At 38.9% G+C, this 21119-nt stretch overlaps 2 protein-coding genes and 2 long non-coding RNA genes across 29 annotated transcripts in view; 1 reads left to right on the forward strand and 3 right to left on the reverse strand.

Annotated features, from left to right (window-relative positions):
- LOC109635535 (R3H domain-containing protein 2) overlaps positions 1–582 on the reverse strand; it is a 48900-nt gene extending 48318 nt beyond the window's left edge. For 23 of the 26 annotated variants that reach the window (XM_069534583.1, XM_069534664.1, XM_069534646.1 and 20 more), the window contains exon 1: positions 291–582. The gene's annotated coding sequence lies outside the window, so the exon portion shown is untranslated. Of the gene's footprint in view, positions 1–205 lie in introns of all 26 variants that reach the window. The other 3 variants (XM_069534586.1, XM_069534555.1, XM_069534574.1) reach the window with 2 other exon arrangements.
- Positions 583–3112: 2530 nt separating this feature from the next.
- LOC138412064 (uncharacterized) lies at positions 3113–5122 on the reverse strand. Its single transcript, XR_011244585.1, has 2 exons — positions 4986–5122; positions 3113–4349 (listed from the first exon to the last, which is right to left on the reverse strand). It is a non-coding gene; the product is annotated as an uncharacterized lncRNA (long non-coding RNA).
- LOC109635534 (inhibin beta B chain) lies at positions 3906–7637 on the forward strand. Its single transcript, XM_020096769.2, has 2 exons — positions 3906–4515; positions 4952–7637. Exons 1-2 carry the CDS (start codon positions 3906–3908, stop codon positions 5725–5727), a joined length of 1386 nt encoding a protein of 461 aa, XP_019952328.1. The 3' UTR covers positions 5728–7637.
- Positions 5275–17270, reverse strand: LOC138412059 (uncharacterized). The gene is made up of 5 exons (XR_011244583.1): positions 17087–17270; positions 15324–15388; positions 13141–13253; positions 5488–5711; positions 5275–5414 (listed from the first exon to the last, which is right to left on the reverse strand). It is a non-coding gene; the product is annotated as an uncharacterized lncRNA (long non-coding RNA).
- Positions 17271–21119: the final 3849 nt, after the last annotated feature.

Consider the following 21119-nt stretch of genomic DNA (forward strand, 5'->3'; position numbering starts at 1 on the left):
CGCTAACAATAGCTAGCTCAAGGCTTTAGCTCACTTCCCCCGGCGAGTATAATTAGCCACCTACAGCACCTAGCCTGGCTAGTGTTAACCCGCTAGCTAGCGCTTTCCTTCCAGTGTGTGCTAGCTAACTCACGCCAACAAAACCCGGAATTCGCAACACAACTAGCAAGCCAACAAAGCAGCGTATGTTCACACTGAAGCCAACCTTGGTATAAATCCCCACCGACGCTGTCAGGTCTTGAAATATAGCAGGTGCTAGCTAGGGGCAGCTAGCTCTGCGAATGACTTACCGATGCTAATGTAAATGGTGCTGCTAGCTTGACTTGGTTCACTGCGACCCCGACTGTCAAAATAGCGCCGCGTGAGGGGAGAGCGCTGAAGAGCCGTGGAGCGAGTCTGTCAGAGAGAGAGTGTGTGTCTGAGTGTGTGTCTGTGTGTGTGAGGGTAACACAGCTGAGTGACAACAACCGAGCGGACAAACAATAAGAGCACACAACTGAAAGGAAAAAAAGAAACAAAACGCTTCTCGCCTCCGACTTGTGTGAGTATCACGGCGTCACTTTTTTTTTTTTTTTCTTTACCCCCCCCCCCCCTCCTTCAGCGACAGTTTACGTCAGCGACGTACTTCTCAGGCGTAAGGAGACGTTCAGGATACTTGTTTACACACCGTCAAACTATCACTGACATTATGAAGGTGTGTCCCCCAAGATGCCAAAGATATTATATATATGTCTCCACTGGTGGAACAAATAGGTGCTTGTTCGTGAGGTGTTCCATATGTTACTGGAGGAGCCTACTTCCAATGTAGCCCACTTTGTAGGGTGCTTCACTCCACTAGACTTTTGACGATCACCACTTTTAGTGGCCACAAGTTACTGTGATTTTACTGATAAAACATGTGATCACTTCATTAAATATGATGCATTAAGTTACACGTGATTAACATGAAGGCACACTGTGCTAATAACAATAATTAAAGGTCCAATGTGTAAGATTTACGTGAAGGGGATCTATTAGCAGAAACTGCATATAAAACAATCCCAGTGATGATTTCACTTGTGTGTTTCATCTTAATTCTACGAATTGTTGTTGTTTTCTTTATCCTAGAATGGGGCCTTTTATATTTAAATCTCTCAGTGGATGTCCGCACACAACTTTGAAATCAACCTTGACAAGACCGAGCTACTTTTCCTTCCAGGGAAGGGCTCTCCCACCCATGACTTTACTCTAATCAACGACAACTCTGTGGTAGCCCCCACTCAGACCGCAAGGAACCTCGGTGTGACACTCGACATCAGTAGGATACGTCCCCTTGGTCCAGGCTCTTGTCATCTCCCGCCTAGACTATTGCAACTCCCTCCTGGCTGGTCTACCAGAATGCAGCAGCTCGACTGGTCTTCAACTTACCTCAGTTCTCTCACACTACTCTGCTCCACCACTCCCTTCACTGGTTATCAGTGGCTGCCTGAATCCGCTTCAAGACTCTAGAACTTGCGTACTGTGATGTGAACTGATCGGGCCCAGTCTACATCCAGGACATGGTTAGACCCTAAAGTTGCACTTACATGTTGCACATTTTAGTTTGGCTTTTTTGAAGCTAATGTACTTGTATGATTCTTGCTGTTTTGTTTTGTACCCTCATGGTTGAATGCACGTTTTGGAAGTTGCTTTGGATAAACGTGTCAGCGTAAGCGTAAACATTCTTTATGTTTACATCAGGAGCTGGTCCTCGCTATGGAGGCCGCCATGTGTTTCACAGTAGCCCAGATTGGACAAACTAAACACCTTTAGATTTTTTATGACAACTGAAGGCAACCAAAGGTTCTCTTCCATGTTTGGAAGGGAAGGGTGGGGTGAGGGGTATTCTGCTGCAATATGCAACTTCACCACTAGATATCCCGAAATTCTAAACCCTGAAACTTTAAACTCTTACTTAACATTGTGAGGATGATGATGTCCACTGATTGACAGACTGATATCAATGAGTGAAACTTGGTGCAGGTTGATTGAATGTACTCTACTAAGCGCTGTTCTAGTTCACACTGGCCAAAACAAGTCTTTACTTTTCTTTGAAAGCCTACGTCCAATTTATGCCACTGTATAGGCCACTTCTAAGAACAAAAAACAAATAATAAGTATTTAACCGACAACTATAATTACTGTGATTTAACATACAAAAATGTGACCAGTTGATTAAAAAATTGGGCATTATAGATTGTGCAACATTACGCTTTGATTTGCATGAAGTCACACTGTGCTAATAACAATAATTAAACTGCAACATTGCAAAGGGGAGTTTTCACCATTTTCACTGTTCTCCCAGGGAATAATTAATGTTTGGGTTGGTGAAATTTGGTGAAGCTGGATTGAACGTTCTCTCATAATGCCATTGTAAAATGTTCCAACACGCTAAAACGTCTTTACTAAATAAGATTTCATTTGAAGGCCTATCCAAGTCATCACACCTTAATGACTTCATAGAGTGGTTACTAGTTACTGTGATTTTACATTTTAAAATGTAACTAAAAACTGTAACTTTACCTATTGCTACTTTACTCAAGTAAAGCATCTGAGTAATTTTTCCACAGATTCATCACTTACTTATCTCTCATAAACCTAGTCAAACCTATCTAATAAATGAATGATAGTCTATGTGGATGATGGATTGGGGTGCTGTTGACTGGGACAAAAAAAGTCAATTTACATGTGTTCATCTGCATATGTGCTTATTGTAGTTCTTACATTTCCCCACTAGTCGGCAGACAAGTTCTTCAGTGATGTGCTGAGGCCTGAACGTTCATTGTCCCAGTCCAAAGCTTGAATAACAGATGAGGGAAATAAACGTATAATCTCAGGGATTTATCTTTAACACTTTGATGATAAATTTACACATGATTTTATTCTTCACTGTGTGTCCATGAAGGCTACACAAAATCTATCCTCTTATCAAACCCTGCATGTTATCGAAGGATTGGATTTTCAAATTGAGTGACTCTCTTTCCATGGCTGCGCAGAGTTCATTACCTGACTTACTTGCAATCTGTTAACTTGGCTAAATCGTGCAGGTCCATTCTACTGATGGCATTTGTTACAGTAACTTTATTTAAACTCCTTATGAAATTTAAGAATCAAAACTTTATTGTTAATTCAGCATATCAGAAGACACAATACATTAACATGGATTAACATTTCTGCAAAGTATGAAATGCTGCGAGAGTAACAGGAGTAAAAACTCAGAATTAAGTAAAGTTTGACCTGTGGCAGTTGAATATTTATATGTTTAATATCTAACTAGCCTTTTTGTCTACAGAACTTTATAACATATTTGTACTTTATAACACATATCTAGGCAAAGAAGTCTATGTCATGGCAACACAACCACAAAACAAAAAATCAATACATGTAAGTTCTTGTGACAAGAAGATTTGTTATGATGTTAATATCGAAACACAAGACTTTGCTGTTTGATCATATCAGGTGGACAGTCTGTGCCACAGAGCCTCGAGCACTTTCCCAAATTTTGAAATTCACTTACTGGTGACTATGAGGTGGACTCATTCTATAACTGGGTGAAAGGGCACTGGATTACTACCTCCACTTTGCAAGAGAGATGCAAGGTTGCGTTTATGGCTCTGTGGCACCGCAGCGCGCAACGTGGCACAGAATCAACCTGTTGTGGTGAAGTGAGGACGACTTTCATCACACCCAGATCATGGTCACATGTATGGAAATCAGTTACTTTTAAGACAACGTGTGCATCAGTGTAACCTACAGGTGGGTCATGTTACCAGAAGTTAGTTGTGTACACTACCACATGTCGATTGTGAATGAGAAGCGTACGTGTGCGTGCGTTGTGAGAGCGCACGACAGACATATGCTTTGCCAGTAATTTCCTTGGCGCCCCGATGCGCTCATTGGTGCGTCCCTCCAACGTGTCACCAGTTTTTGTGGATTACCCCAGATATCTTCACCTGCTGGAGGGTGAAACACCACTCCTGTCTCTCAGCTCCTCTCCTCACGGTGTCCAGCTGCAACAAGAACCTTTGACACTTGGAAAACTTGTCTTGTCCAAAGAACAACTCAGGGAAGAGGGATCTGAAGACTCATTTGATTTGTTCTTTTTACGCATGACGAACACAGAGATGCATTTATTTGCTTTAGGGTCAAGTATGACGCCTTTCTCTTTCCCATCATTTGTCTTTTTGGCACCCTTGCTGCTGAACGCTCTCCGGATCAGTGGCTCACCGTCCCCGAGCTGCGTTTCGTGTGGCTTGCAGGCAATGGACAGGGACGCAGAGGAGAGGCTGATGACAGAAATCGCCAAGCAGCAAATTTTGGAGAAGCTGCACCTAAAAGAGAGACCAAACATAACTCACACGGTTCCCCGGGCGGCGCTCCTCACTGCGCTGCGCAAACTGCACTCGGGGCGCGTCAGACAGGATGGTACTCTTGAACTAGAAAACAATATACCTACCAAAGATCCAGGATATGAAATAGTGAGCTTTGCAGATATAAGTAAGTTTGGTATTTACCTTTTATTATTTAGGGCTATAATTGCTCTGCATGGCACACACAGACCACGTTTAATGTGCGTAATATGCGCAGAAATTAGGTCAGTTTTTCGACTTGCTTTGTTAATTAGGCTACTTAATGTTGTTTTATGTTCCTTACAATGTAGAGACAGTAAAAACTGTATTACTGTATCTGTCATCAAAGTATAGATTTAACCATAAGGTGGCTACAATATGTCTCCAAAGCTTGCCATGGGTTTATATTAGGCTAAGAATGAACCATATTACAATGAGAAGGTAAAATGCTTTTTTTTTACAAGAATATGCTGCTTTGCATTATAAGCATTGTTTTATTTTCTCTCAGCTGGCAACAAAGGTTGCAACCTCTAGTGTCCAAAATATTAACAGCCTGCTGTTTTCAAATTGTCTTTGATCTGTAGGTGAGATGGAAAGTGGTGAGGGGGCCAGCCTCACCTTCCAGTTTCTGCAGGAACGAGGCCAGAGTATCCAAGTACTCGAGTCCTCTCTGTGGATCTATGTCCGCTCTTCTGAGGACCCTCACCGGGACTCCCGGCTCCCTGCCAGAGTCTTCCTTTCTGCAGTTGGAGAGGTGTCTGGTAGCAACCGTACCCTGGTGATAGAGAAGATGCTGGAGGTACAGGACAGCAACTGGCACACCTTCCCCATCACACGCACCCTGCAGTCATTCCTCGACAGTGGCCAACGCCGCCTACGGCTGGAGGTGAGCTGCGATGAAGATGGGAAGAATCTTTGCTCCCTTGATGGCACAGCTAATTCCGCATACCAGCCCTTCCTGGTGGCCAAGGTGCGTCTCCGGGATGACCATTCCAAACATGTACTCAGGAAGCGTTCCTTGCGTTGCGGGAATGTTGTAAGCGTGTGCTGCAAGAGAGAATTCTACATCAAGTTCAAGGATATCCAGTGGGATGAGTGGATCATTGCACCTGAAGGCTACCATATGAACTACTGCATAGGCCAGTGCCCCCAACATCTGGCTGGTTCCCCTGGAATCGCATCCTCTTTCCATGCCACAGTCTTCAGCCAGCTGAAAATCAATGGCATCAACACAGCCACAACTTCATGTTGTGTTCCCACTGAGCGCCGGCCACTCTCCATGGTCTTCTTTGACTCTCAGCACAGTATTGTCAAAATGGACGTTCCTGACATGATAGTGGAATCCTGTGGATGCACATAGAGGACACAGTATGAGAGACATGGTACTTAACATAGATTAGTTTTGTGTGTATTGCAGACAGAGACTCACAGAGTGATTCAAACACACATCAACAGAGCAGATGACCAAACACAAAACACTAACCCAGGTAACATCTGACTGATTTGACTTCAAAATGATAACTGCCCATAAAGGTGTATGTGTGAAAGATTGATTTCATAACATTGCTCCCAAAAATAATAGATTTTAAAATGCTGCGTGTGTTGTGGCTGAATGCAGAAACATTACATTCATATGTCTAAGGCATAAATTACAGAAAGGAAATAAACTAAGCATCAATAACACATAAACTCAACACAGATCAGAAAGGTGTGATATCAATGTAAAACATTTTGTAGTCAATATAGTTCAGGCTAGGGCTGATTGATGTCCTACATAGATTGCAGTTGTTGTTTACATTAAGAGATTAATGTGATGCCTTTAAAATCATGTGAATCCTTTCTCATATTTTGTCATATATAGTTTATTTATTTTGTTTTCCAAAATTGCTGCTGGGATTCAGTTCAAAGATGTAGTAAAATGTTTTATGATCTCGGGAAATTTTGAACAGCAGTGACACCACTTTCAAGGCAAATAAGATTATATTAGATATTATATTTACTGTATGTTACTGTAAGAGATTCTATATGTAAATTGTGCCTTCTTCAAATCTAATGACAAAGTGCGACTTTCTCTTGGAGTATCGAGAAATTCGAACTCACCTGAACTTTATTCACTAGTATAAATGGCGGGTAATAAAAGCATTTGAGCATCATTCTCAGTTAAAAACTATGCTAATATTTTGAGGGCTTTTAGCAGTTTTGTTAAAATGTTAAATTAAGTTCTGAGTCTAAAATCACTCCCAAAGTTTGAGAGCAATGAGAGCAAGCTTTAGACTGGGGTCATATGGGGAAACAGAAATGTACAACTGGAAACATAATGAAAGCAAAATTGGGCCGAGAATATTTCCTTGAAGAACGCCATTTTCACACGATAGGTCTCTCATGTGAAAGCAAGTATGTTTTTTGACATGTCAAACAATTCAACTGGGATTCCGATCATTTTACTCTTTTTTACATCCACCAAAAAGTTATGATATGAAGCTGTTGTTATTTCAGTGCAAGAGAACACTGAAACCGAATTGAATCAGTTCAAAACTACTGAAATCTCCCCTTACCTCACCCCGATTGCAGTTGATGCAACATGCAGTTTGAAATATGCTTAATCAGCATCTCCACTGTATTATTTACACAAGTCGGGTAATCAGTTGGGTAACTGTGACTCTGTCAGAATATGACCCCAGGGTTATTTTTCAGCAGCATGCTCAAACATTTAGCTATTGCTTCAGTGTCAGGTAATGTGAAGGTCTGTGAAGCAGTGGGATCAATGACCATGGAGCCTTTAAATGATTCACTTCTATTTACGCTTTTGAGCTCATACTTATAGAAAATATTTTTGAATACTGGAATTTATCATTGCAGTTCATAGTTTTATCTTGTAAGCACTTTCTGTCACAGGGCTCAATGTGACATTGAGGTGCCATTGTACCATAACCTACTATGCACTTTATCATCCTACTGTATTTTTATAGCTAATTCTATATGCCTGCAGAGAGCACAATGTCATTTCACAATATATTTTTAGATCTAAGTTGTGTTGAAATGTGTGGTATAGTATATAACTGCAGAGCAAACAGATGATGCAACAATTTCTTTATAATGTAACTGATGGAAATGGATCCAGGATTTGACTATTTCATACTATATTTTATGTATAACAAATTGGTTTTTTTGCAAATAAATGATAACATTTGCAATACAATTTGTCTTAATGTGCTGAAATGACATGATTATTGTGAAAGTATATTTTAATAAAGAAATATTATAAATCAGCCTTTGATATTTCCATTGTTTTTCTCTATCACTGTACTTCTTCACCTTAGAACATAAGGAATAATTTTAATATTTTGAAAAACCCCAGCAGAAAAGTTAATGTTTATAAGCACAAATCCTTGTTGTCCTAACCCTCTTATAATGTTCAACTGTGACGAACAGCAATAATGTTCCACGATCATTGTGAGCTGGTGCATTTTTAACCACCTAAAAGTGGTCAAAAAACATTTTTCTGTATAAACACGATCTTTAGTTCAATCAAAATGTATCATTGTAATTCAATTTTTTTTAAAAATATTTTTGAAATGATAGTCATCAATTTCTCAATTTTACCCAGCCTGACAAAACAAGGTACGTGCCATGTAATCACATTGACACTGTCTGTAAGGCAAAGGTCGTATTTGCTCATACAAATAGTAGAAGTGGCTTTATGGACTGTCTGTGTTTGGTGTGTAAACAGTTGTCACATTCTCTTGGCATGATATCCACAAACGTAGAGAGAATGTATGCTCCCAGTGGTCCTACCACCAGCCGTGACAGAGAGTCCACAGCATGAACAGCACAATGGGAAACATACAGAGACATTAGCTAATAGTCTGGACACTTGCAGAGACAGGGCTGGTATAGACGCTGAAGTTACAGCAACAGAAATGGAAAACAGGTGAGCAGGAAGATTTGGAAACACAAATAAAATTTGGGGACTTCTGGGTGGGTGGACAAATGACAGGAGGTCAGTAAAGAGGGCTAGGACAGATATTATTACATTTTTCTATTTTGTTATTATAGAAGCAATACCACACATAATGATATGGTTCACCACTGACCTGTAAAGTGTCATCCACTCCTATGATATGAAATTCTTCTTTACAAGATCTACTCAAATCGAATAATATATCAATAAAATATCATAAATCCTCGGTTGCCAAAATACCTGACTTGAACTGCCAGAACCTGCCAACTCCCCCTCGACAGCCAACAGCTATGCTGATATTACACCATCCAACCTGGACTATAGTCAGTGTCTGAGGGGAGTGCAGTAAAATATGTTTTAAATAGTATAAGTTGTTTATATACGTATTCCTATCCAAATGACAGGAATAAAACTACACAGACTCATAAAATATCAATAACCTCTTTTAATATTCAACACCTAATAGGGTTTTATCTAACCCTGCACAGAACAGTCCTGAGCACCAGTGGCTCAAAAATGAAAGTAAGCTGATGGAGGTGTTTTATCACCAAGTGCATAAAACTCATAAAAGAAAAAAACATCTCCTCTGAGACCACCCCTAAACTCAACTGTCCCAAAAAGGTCAGATACTGTACATCTGGTGTTATCTAGCCTGGTTTTTGAGATTTCCTCCCTGGGTTTTCTGTCACCACCCCAATAGAATCTAAGTGTATGGGATTTGTTTCCATGAGGGTAAAAGCATTTATAAATGACTAGCTGTATAAGATAAACTATTTTTCAGCTGAAGCACAACGTTGTGATACCTGGAACATCAAGAGTAATCAGGACAGTTTATCTAGATAGTGACATTAATATTGAGATTGAGTTATTTGGTTGATCTGGAAAAAAACTGTGGATCCTGCTTGTGTCATCTGTGCGTTCATATTTCTTCCAGCAGATTAGATTTTGCAGGTACTGCTCAGAAAAGCATTTTCACATGACTGCCATCTTTGAACCTCTGCATTGGCAGATCTGAACAGCAACAAAATAAATAACTGTTAATTGATGGCATGGCTGAAAAAATCCCAGCACGTATGGTGGCTTCTGGAGCATGATCCTGAGGACAGTTCAGAGTTACCATGAGTGGTCGAGTACTCTTTGATACAAGAAAGTAATTCCATTGGCCTCGCTCATGGAAAGCAAATGCTGACCTACTCTGCGAAAAATATAAGCCTACTGACTCACTGATATACTGACACACTGACCCATAGACCCACTGTTTGTTGTGTGCCACTAAAACCCTAATCCTTCACTCAACTCACAATCCCACAAATCCCCCGGGACAGTTAAGGCATCGGTCAGACTTGTCCCCTGCGGTGTCATGACAGGACGACCTGTGAAAAGCCGCTCCCACATTCGCCTTTCCATCAACAGTCTCCAGGTCAACAGTCAACAACAGATTAGTTGGTTAGATTAGTGAACAAACATCTAAACGTACTTATGATCATTTGCAACACTCGCTCTCTCATATCATCAGGGATCTGCACTATCCATGTGTACAATATATTGCAGCAATGCTTGAAAAGATAGTGTAGCTTGGAGGAACCTCTGATGGCTGTTGAGCTCACACTAAATCCTTAAGCAGAGGACAGATCAATTATTCAATTTAATATGTAAGCTAGTCAACTGAGTGTACTATTGCTATGTAGTGCACCCAAAAAGAACCTGAAGTACAGCCTACAGCTGAAATATTTACACTGAAATATATCTAGCCTCACCTATACACAATTAATAGTAATACTGAATCTGGCCCGTAAACGCAAAGAATATGATGCATGTTATGACGTGGAAACGTCTGAACTTTTCATAAAGCCCACTGATCTGTAATGCTGTCCGCTTTCTTGCTGGCGTGTACACGGCACTTCAAATAACCTTAATCCACAGGATGATCCCATTACAACAGACCCAGTTACCTGTTATGTCTCTGTGTGTTACATCAAAAGTGCCTTGTTACCGCACAGTATCCTGCATCCACCTTGTGAACTCAGATAGAGCTTTACTCTACTTCTTGAGTCAACTATAAAAGAGGTCAGTCAGCTGTCTAATGAAGAGAAAGTTACTTATAACAAATAAAATCAAATTCTACGTGGTGTCAATAATAATTATTGGAAATCTACTTTATATATTTAGAGTCACATATACTGTATATTTGTCAATTTTGATTTTGGCAGCTACTAAAAAAAACCTGTCAAATCAAATCATGGACCATAATTTATACCTACTTCAAAATCCAAAAACAAACCTGGCATTAAGAATATTTTTACATAAAATAATTGGTATTTAATGATGAATAGATATGTTGTAAAAAATCTACAGTAGAAATAATCCATTTATGATTTAACTTGTTGTAATATCTTACCAGTCGGTGTCAATGCTGCTCACTAATTTTTCTTCTTTTATAGCTTGTAATATAAGTGGCTTGTCTACCAAGACAGAACATTTCCTGATATTCACAAAACTCATCTCATCAAATTCAAACTTCTTTCTTTTTACCACTTGGTAGCGTTGTAATCAGCCCAAAGGTTACTCATTCAGATTTACTACAAGGAAAAACCAATTAAACCAACTCCTGCTTCACTTTGTTCATGCTGTTTACTCTGTCATGTTTACCTTCAAAACTTCCAAGATTGTCGACCACTTGAGACCAGCAGAGCAAATATTTGAGTTGAGGGACTGACCGACTGTGAATTAAAAAAAATTATATTTATCTGAATCAGTATCTATCTGGTATGATCTTTTAAATCTTGCATTCCTAGATCCATCAATCATGTTTCACGAAGCTTCTTGATCTAAGATCTTGTTCACAGTTCTAAGATGTCAGCAATAAGAAAGGTGAAAATATCGCCAGTGTTATGATCATTTACTCTTTGGTCAACAGAGTGCGCTAGACTTTCAGATAATTATTGTGTTGAAATTGAAGCACCTCATCAAATCAAACATCTGTCACATACTGTGTGGGATTGAACTCTTTGTTCAGATGACCAATAGTCACAATCCTTAACACTACTTCCAATAATAGCATCCCTTTTTTAACAGGTAGTCTACACCCTGTTGCTGAGCAGAAATAAAACTGATGTTTGAGAACGCTGATCAGTGCAAGTACAGACAAATATTATGACAAAGCACTTGCCCAAGGCACTCTCTAAAATGAGAATGTGAGGGGTTAGGCTTTACCAACATTTCAAAAAGAGTCAGTAGAAGTAACCCTGGATAAAAGGCGAATCTACCTCAACCTATCTTCATACTGTATGTTGTTTTCTGTTAAATTGTATAAAACACAGAAACTCACCTGAGAATGAATTTGGTATAAATAGAATAGAAAAGATTTCCAAATCACTTCTTGTTGCTAAAAGCTAAAAATTAAGACTATGTTGGCTATGTTTTATATAAAGGTATGAAAAGTGTTAGATCAAGAGGAAAATCAAGACATTGTGACTATGTCAACACACTATTGTCCTGCACTCTTTCACAGAATCCTGTAGAAATAGCCCAGACTTGACTGGTAAAGTAGACGACTTTTGCAACAGGTTAGGTACAAATTATGATACAATGAAGTGTTAAAGGATGTGCTCACAAGACTAATGGTGTAGTTTCTCACTGAAACACTACTTTTACTTTATCAGAAAGCTCCCAATCATCCAGTTCCCAATTTGAGCTGTTTGATCAAACAGTTGGATTGTGGAGTTTGGAATACCTACAAAGATTCCTGGGCAAAGCCCTCAGCCTGAGGCAAGTCAGAGTCTGCGGTATAAACGTATCATAACATGCACATTTTAAATGCCCTACAGCAATGTCATATTGCATTACCTACCTGACCTACCTACCACAGTCAACTTGCTCGCAGCTGATAGTTCTCAATTGTTTTTGTTTTTGAATATTGTTCCACCTTCTAGTCTTCTTGATGCAAGTCTACATTAAACTCTTCTGCACAAGACACCAGCTGCTGCCTGAGTTCTCCTTTCACCAGAAAACTTCCATAGCAAATGTTTTGACTGCTGAAGGACACATACTGTAATTTTAACAGACACACCCACACTGAAGATTGTCTTTGGCACCATATGGGTGTAAGAAAAATGATAATGGAGACATTTCTGAAAACAATACAACAATGAAAAGAAAAAAAGTCTTTAACGCTTTTTTTACTGTCTCTACGGATGTCTCTATGCTTGTTTCATCTAAGCATTTGTGTCATAGCTTGATCTGAAAAACTAATATGTAAAAATAAGAATAGACTTGGAACTGTTGTGAAAACGGACAGTAAGATTTGAGAGAGAAGACAGAACAAGCTTTTTGTCATTCATACCAGGTCGGTCCTGCTTATTCTATATTTGGACTTCATCCAAAGTGCTTCTGACTTGCTTGAAAGAAATTAGTACTCGATTAGCATACAGATTTACATGGCTGCCTCCTTTAACAAGGATTGTGCTTGAATAAGATATCTACAGAATTGGGAATTGGGTATGTCTGATATAACTTATATACCAGCAGAATAACAATGATCATACCAGGTACTAACTCCTCCTGGTTTTCCTGATGCTCCTGGTACATTTGCTATTTTCAAATTGTAGCAAAGATTACACACATCAACACAGTAAGCTTTGACACAAGCTAGAACTTGCTCAGAAGGTAGTAGACATTGTTTTTTGTGTTTCTTTGGTTGAGGAGTGGCTATGAATCTTTGATATGTTGACTAAGGAATTTTTACATTTTCCATCCTGGGCATCAGATATGAGTTTTTCTGATCACCTTTGATTATTTGATGGACATAAGTACCTTAGTTGAGTATCCCTCCAAGAGAAGCACCGTCTAGCCAACATGTCTGGCCTGGATGTACCCATTGACGGAACCTTGGACAAGAGCTCCAGAGAGAGTTTCCTGGCAACAGTCTAAGAAGGAAATGAACAGGTGTGTTTCAGCTGTGCCCAACAACCCATTGCCAAACTTACTTGGTCCAACAAGGCTAAAGAATGATCACCCTGCTCTCTAATTCTCGGTTTCAACATTGGTCCAAACCTAGCTGGGGAAAGGTGTATGAATTGCACAAGCCCACACCCTCAATTTCATCTAAGCAATTTGGTTCAAAAACTAGTACTCATACTGTTTGGATGAGTTTGGACTCTCTAGAATTCAGGTAAGTGTTCTATAAATAAACCTGATTCTAGTAGCCTCTCCGGAGCACTTGCCATTAGTCCACAGTCCTAATGGGAGTGGCATATTTCAGGTCAAAGACCATAGTTTCCACATGCGTAAGATATCAGGCAATAGTAACTGATAGAATTAACACGATTCTCCTGTTCACATTGGAAACATGCAATTTTCTGTCCAAAGCTAACCAAGCCTGACTTAAAACCAGGCATTCTATATTTTGTGCCTGAACCCAACCCAGGCCTAATAATTTCCATTAAAAAGGGCAGATGCTATATAAACATTCCAAAGTCCACCTACCCTGACCAAAAAGGAATATAAATTAAAATAATGTGTACGGTCCCTACCCACCAATGGATCCTTTGGGATTCAGGTACCTGAAAATAGAATGTGGGTACCCACAGTCTATTTTTTGCCCATTGCTGTTGACAGAGTATACTGTATGCCATCTTGTCTGCAGCCAGGTACTGTGGACATTGATAACGCATTACAAGCATTGCTAAGCCTTAATTTCCATAAACGTTTCACCTCGTAGTTGTTACAAGCAAAGAAATCCCCAGTCTTACTTTTCACCACTGATGTTACTTATTTGTTTTTCTTCCTGGAACTAAGGGACCAATGGCAGATTAGACATCTGCTTCCTGTTTACATCATCAGGTGCATGCATCATGTGAATAGTCATGTGATTGACGTGTGGTTTTCAGGTGGGTTTTTTATGAATGTAGGTAGGTATGGGATGAATGATGCAAAGCAAAAAATGCTCATCTGCAGGAAGATCGTTTTAAAACACTACTTTAATATTATTTTGGATGTAGTACTTGTCTTTGCTAGTACTGCCACCTAGTGGAGAAACCTCAATCACTTACACTGGAGACACATTTCGAAATTGGGACAGTGTAATATCAAAAGTATCCAAAATAGGCCTAAATTTCACTATACCACACAACAATGTCCTATACGATTAGTAGATAGGAGATCGGATCAAACCCTGTAGTTTTTGGATGTTTTTGGTGCTTTGTACACAAGTGTTTTCATGAGGACAGGGGCTGCTGGATTTAAATAGTTGATGATCCAGCAGGAGCTTGCATCAGTGCAGCTCAGGGAATTAATGTCAGAGTCCATTTCTGTTCCACCTTAACTCTCACTCAAGTCTTACCACACAATTTCCTGTGTAGACCTAATTCTGTCAAGGTGGACTAAACAGAATCCATCCATTCAGGTTATTGTATGCCATCTAATGTGACTGCTTACAAATGTCACAGCCAAAAATGAACTGCAGGGTTTTTAGTGTATCCTTGACCAAATATAAAAAGCAAAATACTCACTTTACTATTTATTTAAATACAAAAGTGAATTTTGCTTTATCCTGTGTGAGTTAATTACCACCAATAGTTACAAAAATTCTCTCCGGGACCAGATTCGGGAAAAAAACTAAACAAAAAAGAAAAATTGTTTCTAATTCAGCATGGTTAAATTGTTTCATGGTCTTATATTTTCATTTATTGAAATAAAGTACTGCTAAGAATTGACATGTTTTAAATGTTTTGATAGTAAATTAGACAAATTAGGTCATAGAAGAAAGTAGGAAAAGCAAGGTCTCCCCATTCACTTTTCTTTTTGAATTTAAGTAGGCTACATGATGGAATAGTTCATAAACCTTTACCCAATGGTTATGAATAGAGAATATTATGTTTCAAAAACAACAGTTTGACAAAGTAGACCCTCTTTAGGAAAGTATAGAGTTCGACATATGAACAGGATTGACAGTCAGCTGATAATTGGTGCACCCTGTTATTTTATTGCATACATACCTTGTACATAAGACATGATTTGCTTCAATGATGTGGAGTCTGTCCAGCTTCTGGAAGAGACAGGTCTACAATGGACAAAAGACAAATAAAGGAAAACATTTAAAAGAAAACATAACTTACTACAGGTGCAAAAGAGTCAACCAACATGTGAGCATTTGATGCTATGATGATGGAAATTTATGTGGCATGTATACAAGTTTTGGAGCTTATATTTGTGGTTCTCTAATATCCTGTGATGTAATGTTCCTCAGAGGATGTCATTGTTTTAAGGGTGTTTTGTTTTGCCCTGTTCTCAGGCTTGTACTCTGCTGCCCTCTGGTGACAGTGGCTTGAACTAACAATAAACATATTTATAAACTATGAATATAATACCCCGCATATTACAAGTATTAGGAAGCCAAACTAAAGGTTTATATGATCAGCTGCAAAGGAAAACAAAACACAGTGTTATTAAATGTATTATCAATAATATATATGTAGTAGTATTTCACCATAACATTTTTTTTTTTGCAATGTTGATTGTGACTGAAACATTGAAACAACATGAAGACATTTGCACTGCTTTAAAGTAACATGGAAAATAACAAAGAATAATTTATATGGTAAAATACCCTTACTTTCTACTGTCTAATAGTAAAAAGCCTTGCTCTTATATAAATTGTCTTAGAGTCAGGTGTATATAATCCATTCAAACAGTACCCTGGATTACAATGACTCCAGTCTGCTCAGTAGTAGTACTACGATCAGATAATGCTGTCAAACAAACTATTGGAAACTACCTTTCCATTTATAGTGTACACTTTCTATTCATTATTATATGAAGCTACTTTTAAAGTAAATGAAGTATTCCACCAAATATAACCTTATTGGAGGCAAATGTTATGTTTAAACAGTGTTTTTTTTCCAGGATGAAAATGTAATCTACATGATAACCAATAAAGGCCGATAACACAGAATATGTTTTCATTACAACAAAGATCTATCACATTGAATGAAAGGTAAAGGGACATTTGTGAGAGTGCTGTGAGTTTTATTTTGGGAATTCCAAAAAACAAAGCTGCATGTCGTAAACTAAAGCATATATCAAAGGATCTAAATGTGTTTATCTACATGAAAAGTATTGACATATATTCTAAACTACAGGCCTAATATATGATAAAACACATTTATTGATTATTTCAACATTCACCCTTTGTCAGGAAAATTAAATACAGGGATCGAAATCAAAGTTATTGCTAATTAAATCCATGCAATCTTCAATAAATTACCATTATTCAGTTAGATTCTCGTGATTACTTCCTGACATTCTCAGAATTTCCACCAAGCAAACATTAAAAATACATATGTCTTTTTGATCACTTTGGTGCATAGCTCTACAGATGTTTTTAATTGCATATTAAATACAGTCATTTCATTTCTTTCATGCCTCTTTAACTTTAGTCAGTTTTGCTTGGCCTTAAACTATTTATTTTATGCTGCCTGATTTCTACTGATACTAACAAATGTGTTGATTGAATAAACTATTGCCCAATTCTAAAATTCACAATCCTACTGCATGGCAGAAATACTATAGAACATGATGCAGCACATACTCTAGCGCAACTACTGCCATATACATGTCATAAATACAATATGCAAATATCAAGCATCCCTGCAAATATACATATTTAAATGTGTGCATGCATTGCAAAAGCAGTTCCAGCACATGCACTGTGCATCCTTTTACTTAATAAACTCACATTTAATCCCTGTGCAGCTCCTACCTGTGCACCAGCAGTGACCGAAGATATACAACATTCAGGCAGACGTGCTCGGCCTTGTGCATTGTCTATCCCCTGCAGTCTCTCCTCTTACTCTCCCCAGTGTGTGTAAGGGCCTGAGGTAAAGCCATGCAGAGCCCATATATGTAGTACCCTGGACCAATGAGGAGAAAGTGCATGTGCAAAGGACCATCTGCAATGGAAAAACAAATCCTGTAAAAGATTTTGTGGATTTTGCAGCACGGGGGAATGGTGTCCAGCTGCCCCGAGAGCCTCTTAGCGACAGATGCTTTCTCTCCTTCTCATTTGGCTAACATGCATGTTCCTGAGTATCCTCCAGTGGCCTTAAATACTCTGAACCAAGATGCTCCGTCACCCTGCAGCCATGCAACACTTTCTTTAACTTTTAGTTTTAGACTGTCAGATAAAGACATTGCAATCTGTGAGGCACTGCTCACACTTCATGTTCTGTAGCTATTCTAGCTACACATGTTTGTGCCTTATCATATCAATGCATATAAATCATAGGAGATTAAATGTATATGTTCTCAGTAATCACCAACATCACCCGATGGTTTCTGATGATTCAGTGAAAGGTTTTGTCATAATTCGATTAGACAACAGAGATGAGCATCATCTCATTTACAGCTTTCACCTTCACTCGAACTGCTTGGCTTGGCTGAAAGCTTTTGCTCTGACTTACCTTCAGTCCTGACCCTGTCTGCAATCTGCCTAGCACTGTAAGCCCTCTATGAGCTTTAGGGTAGACATCTGTAACTTTTATTCTCTCCTATTCACCTTTTCTCACCATGCCTCATTGAGAAAGACTTAAGTTGTACTTTTAACTTTTTAAGGAAGGATTGTTGAGTTTGATTTTGTTAGCACATTTCATAAATTTGAGTGACCTTTGGATTTCGTGACCTTTTCTTTCTCTGTGTTTTCTTTTTTCTCCTGTTACATTTTTCAGTAGGGTAGTTTTTCCTCATCCCAGTTGAGGTTTGCAGAGGTTGTCACACCCTGTACAGATTTGTTAAGGCCTACATGAGGGGACCTGTGATTTGTGAAGATGAATACAATTCTTTATGGTTTTAGAAATGTAAGCATTGCAACTGTAAATGTCTTTTATTATACTGAAGTATATGATGTATTTTGGTAGAATTGTTCAGACAGGGTCACAAACTTTAATAGTTATGATTTTGGTGACAACACCTACAAAGACAGACATACAGTATAGTGTCTATGGTGTCGGCTGAACCGTAAGTCCTCTCACTACAGTACTTGATATGATGGTATTACTTTAAAATAAAACAATTGTTAATGTTTTCTGGTAGGTCTACTTAACAGATCTAATAACTCTAAAATATCATTTTGATCATGCAGAGGTGATGAGTAGGGCAAGGTCATTTTATTTGTAAAGCATCTTTCATACACAGAGGGAAATTCAATGTGTACAAAGACATTAAAAGAAAACACTTCAAAATCTGAAAGCACAGTTAAAAACAAGCAAAGTAAAAGATTACAATAGACTAGTATAAAGTAGATAAAACAGTTAAAAAAGGTAAAGGAAAGAAAAAGGACGAATACTTATCAAATTTGAAAAAATAGAAAAAGATTGAAAAGGGAAAATATAAAACAATATTTACACATTTAGATGAAACTGGTGCAGTGTGTGAATTGCATACATGTAAATCTAACAAGGAAATCAAAATTCAGTTTTGGAAATTCCAAAAATAGAAAAACAATTTGCCGTTTTGGCAAAAAATCAACAGTTAATTTCTTACACGTTCCAGTAAATCCGTCTATACTTAACTCTGCTTTACCTGTGTAATCCCTCCCCATTGATAATCTGGAGTGAAGCCTGTGTTGGATTCTCTGCAGTCAGATGAAGCATATGGCTCCAGCATCTGTGCGCTGATTTACATCCAGGACTTCCCTGCTTTACTCCTGCAGCAGCTATACTGGGACTAAAGCCCACGACTTTCATTGACAAAATCTGGTTTAACCACTGGCCGTATGTTCTCAATGGACTCCAGCCTCGGTTCAGGTCACCAACTGTTCAGACTTTGACTCATGGCTAATTTAAACTGAAACTTCTTCATGCCTGTAGATTTATTACCTGACTCTCCTGCACTGTTTGGCTGAATGATGCTCGGTCGTCACTTGCTCTGCTCTGTGAGGCTACTTTACTGCTTTATCACTTCAAACTGCAGAAGCTGTAACTGTGGAACTTTTACAGGTAATAACCACATCTCTTTAGGAAACCTTTACATTTAACTGTGATGATTTCCTGATAAAAATCATATTATAGGCAGTTATTAAAACAGCAAGATCCCCAGCTTAGTGCAAACACAACAAAACAGAGGATCAGTGATGAATAACACAGACAGTGGTAATAACACTGGAGCCTGCTAATGTCTCAAACCACAACCAACCTCAGACTGGAGAAAAAATTACACACGGGCCTGAAAACTGGGGATGAGTTATGGCATTTCACAACACACCATACAGTATATTACCTCACCTTGGGAAGCACTTGATTTCAAGTCAACGACCACAAGCAATTAGTCATTGAGGCAGTGAAAAACATGCAAGAGGGCAATAATTGACTGATCTATTAACTTACAGTGTGGCAACAACAGAGCGGGGCATGTGCCATCATTTGAACTGTGGCTCCAACAAAACACATACAACACCAAACAGCAGGAGGGAAAACCATTTCAGACTGCGGCTGTTATTGATCTGCACCGTTGGCAAAGTAAACAAATCAAGGCTTTTTTCCAAGCACCGGGTTAGTGTGCAAACAATAATGAGCAGCTGTCACTTTGGCAAAATTAGAAAGGAAACACTAAAAGGTGTATAAGGAGGCATCGTGCATTAAACTTTTCCAGTTTGGGTTTTTAGAGTTGTGGGAATGTCAGACATATGATGTAGTGGAAGTGATTCTGACATGTGATAATCAATTTAAACGGGAATATGTAATATTCTGTTAGCGAGTATATCTGATTAATGTCTTATTCAGATCAAGGTTAATAGTCTGAGTATTGGTTTCCATATACATTTTGTTTAATGCCTTTTGATTTTTCTTTGGTTCTAAAATGAATTTGCTATTGAAAAGAAAAATACCCCCAAAGAAATTATATGCAGTGAAACAGGGGGCTCTCATTGTTAGAGGTTGTCTTTTTTCTGATCGTGATAATTATCGATCGTCACAGTACTGTTGTGTGTACTCGTACGCGTTCTCTGGCCTGTGATATCCTAATGAAGAATACATGGTACTCTTGTTTTCTGTACTTGTACACGTTCTCTGACCTGTGATATCCTAATGAAGAACACATAGTACTGTTGTTGTGTGTACTTGTACACATTCTCTGACCTGTGATATCCTAATGAAGAACACTCAGTACTGTGTTGGACCCTCCTGCACAGCGCAGGTCCCGGTCCTGAGCCTGAAATCCGGTCCAGGTTTTGTGGAGGACCGAGGCGCAGAATCTGCAGCATCCACACAGACACACACACACACACACACACACACACACACACACACACACACACACACACACACATCGAGCTGCTGCTGCCACACACGCTGTCCCACAGGCTGCTATGAAGTTACACCATTCAAGTAAACAAAAACATTTATAGATGCGTTATCCCAATGACTAGATAACAACGAGCTTTATATATATAGTCACAGCCATGTACGAGTCTTTTATACACACATTAATGTCTTAACTTCATATGTGGCGCAACAAAAGTACTCACAATTACGCACAAAGAGAAACATGTAAGAAATCTTTCAGTCTGAGGGGATAAAGTGGGGCGTGTTAGGTTTGAGGCGAAAACTGCAGCAGCATGGAGCTTCTTCTTAAGAAAAACAAAAAGTGAACTTCCTGTTTCGGGGTGGTCCACAGACTGTGGAGAAAGGGAGGGAGGAGGAGGGAGGGAGGAGAAGGGGGTGCGCATTCCCGCATTGGCTGTGCAGCCAAACTCCAGGGCGCTTTGCGGGACTCCACGGCCGAACATGGGGTTCAGTTTT

The sequence above is a fragment of the Paralichthys olivaceus genome, chromosome 2 (assembly GCF_024713975.1).
Source record: "Paralichthys olivaceus isolate ysfri-2021 chromosome 2, ASM2471397v2, whole genome shotgun sequence".
NCBI lineage: Eukaryota > Metazoa > Chordata > Actinopteri > Pleuronectiformes > Paralichthyidae > Paralichthys > Paralichthys olivaceus.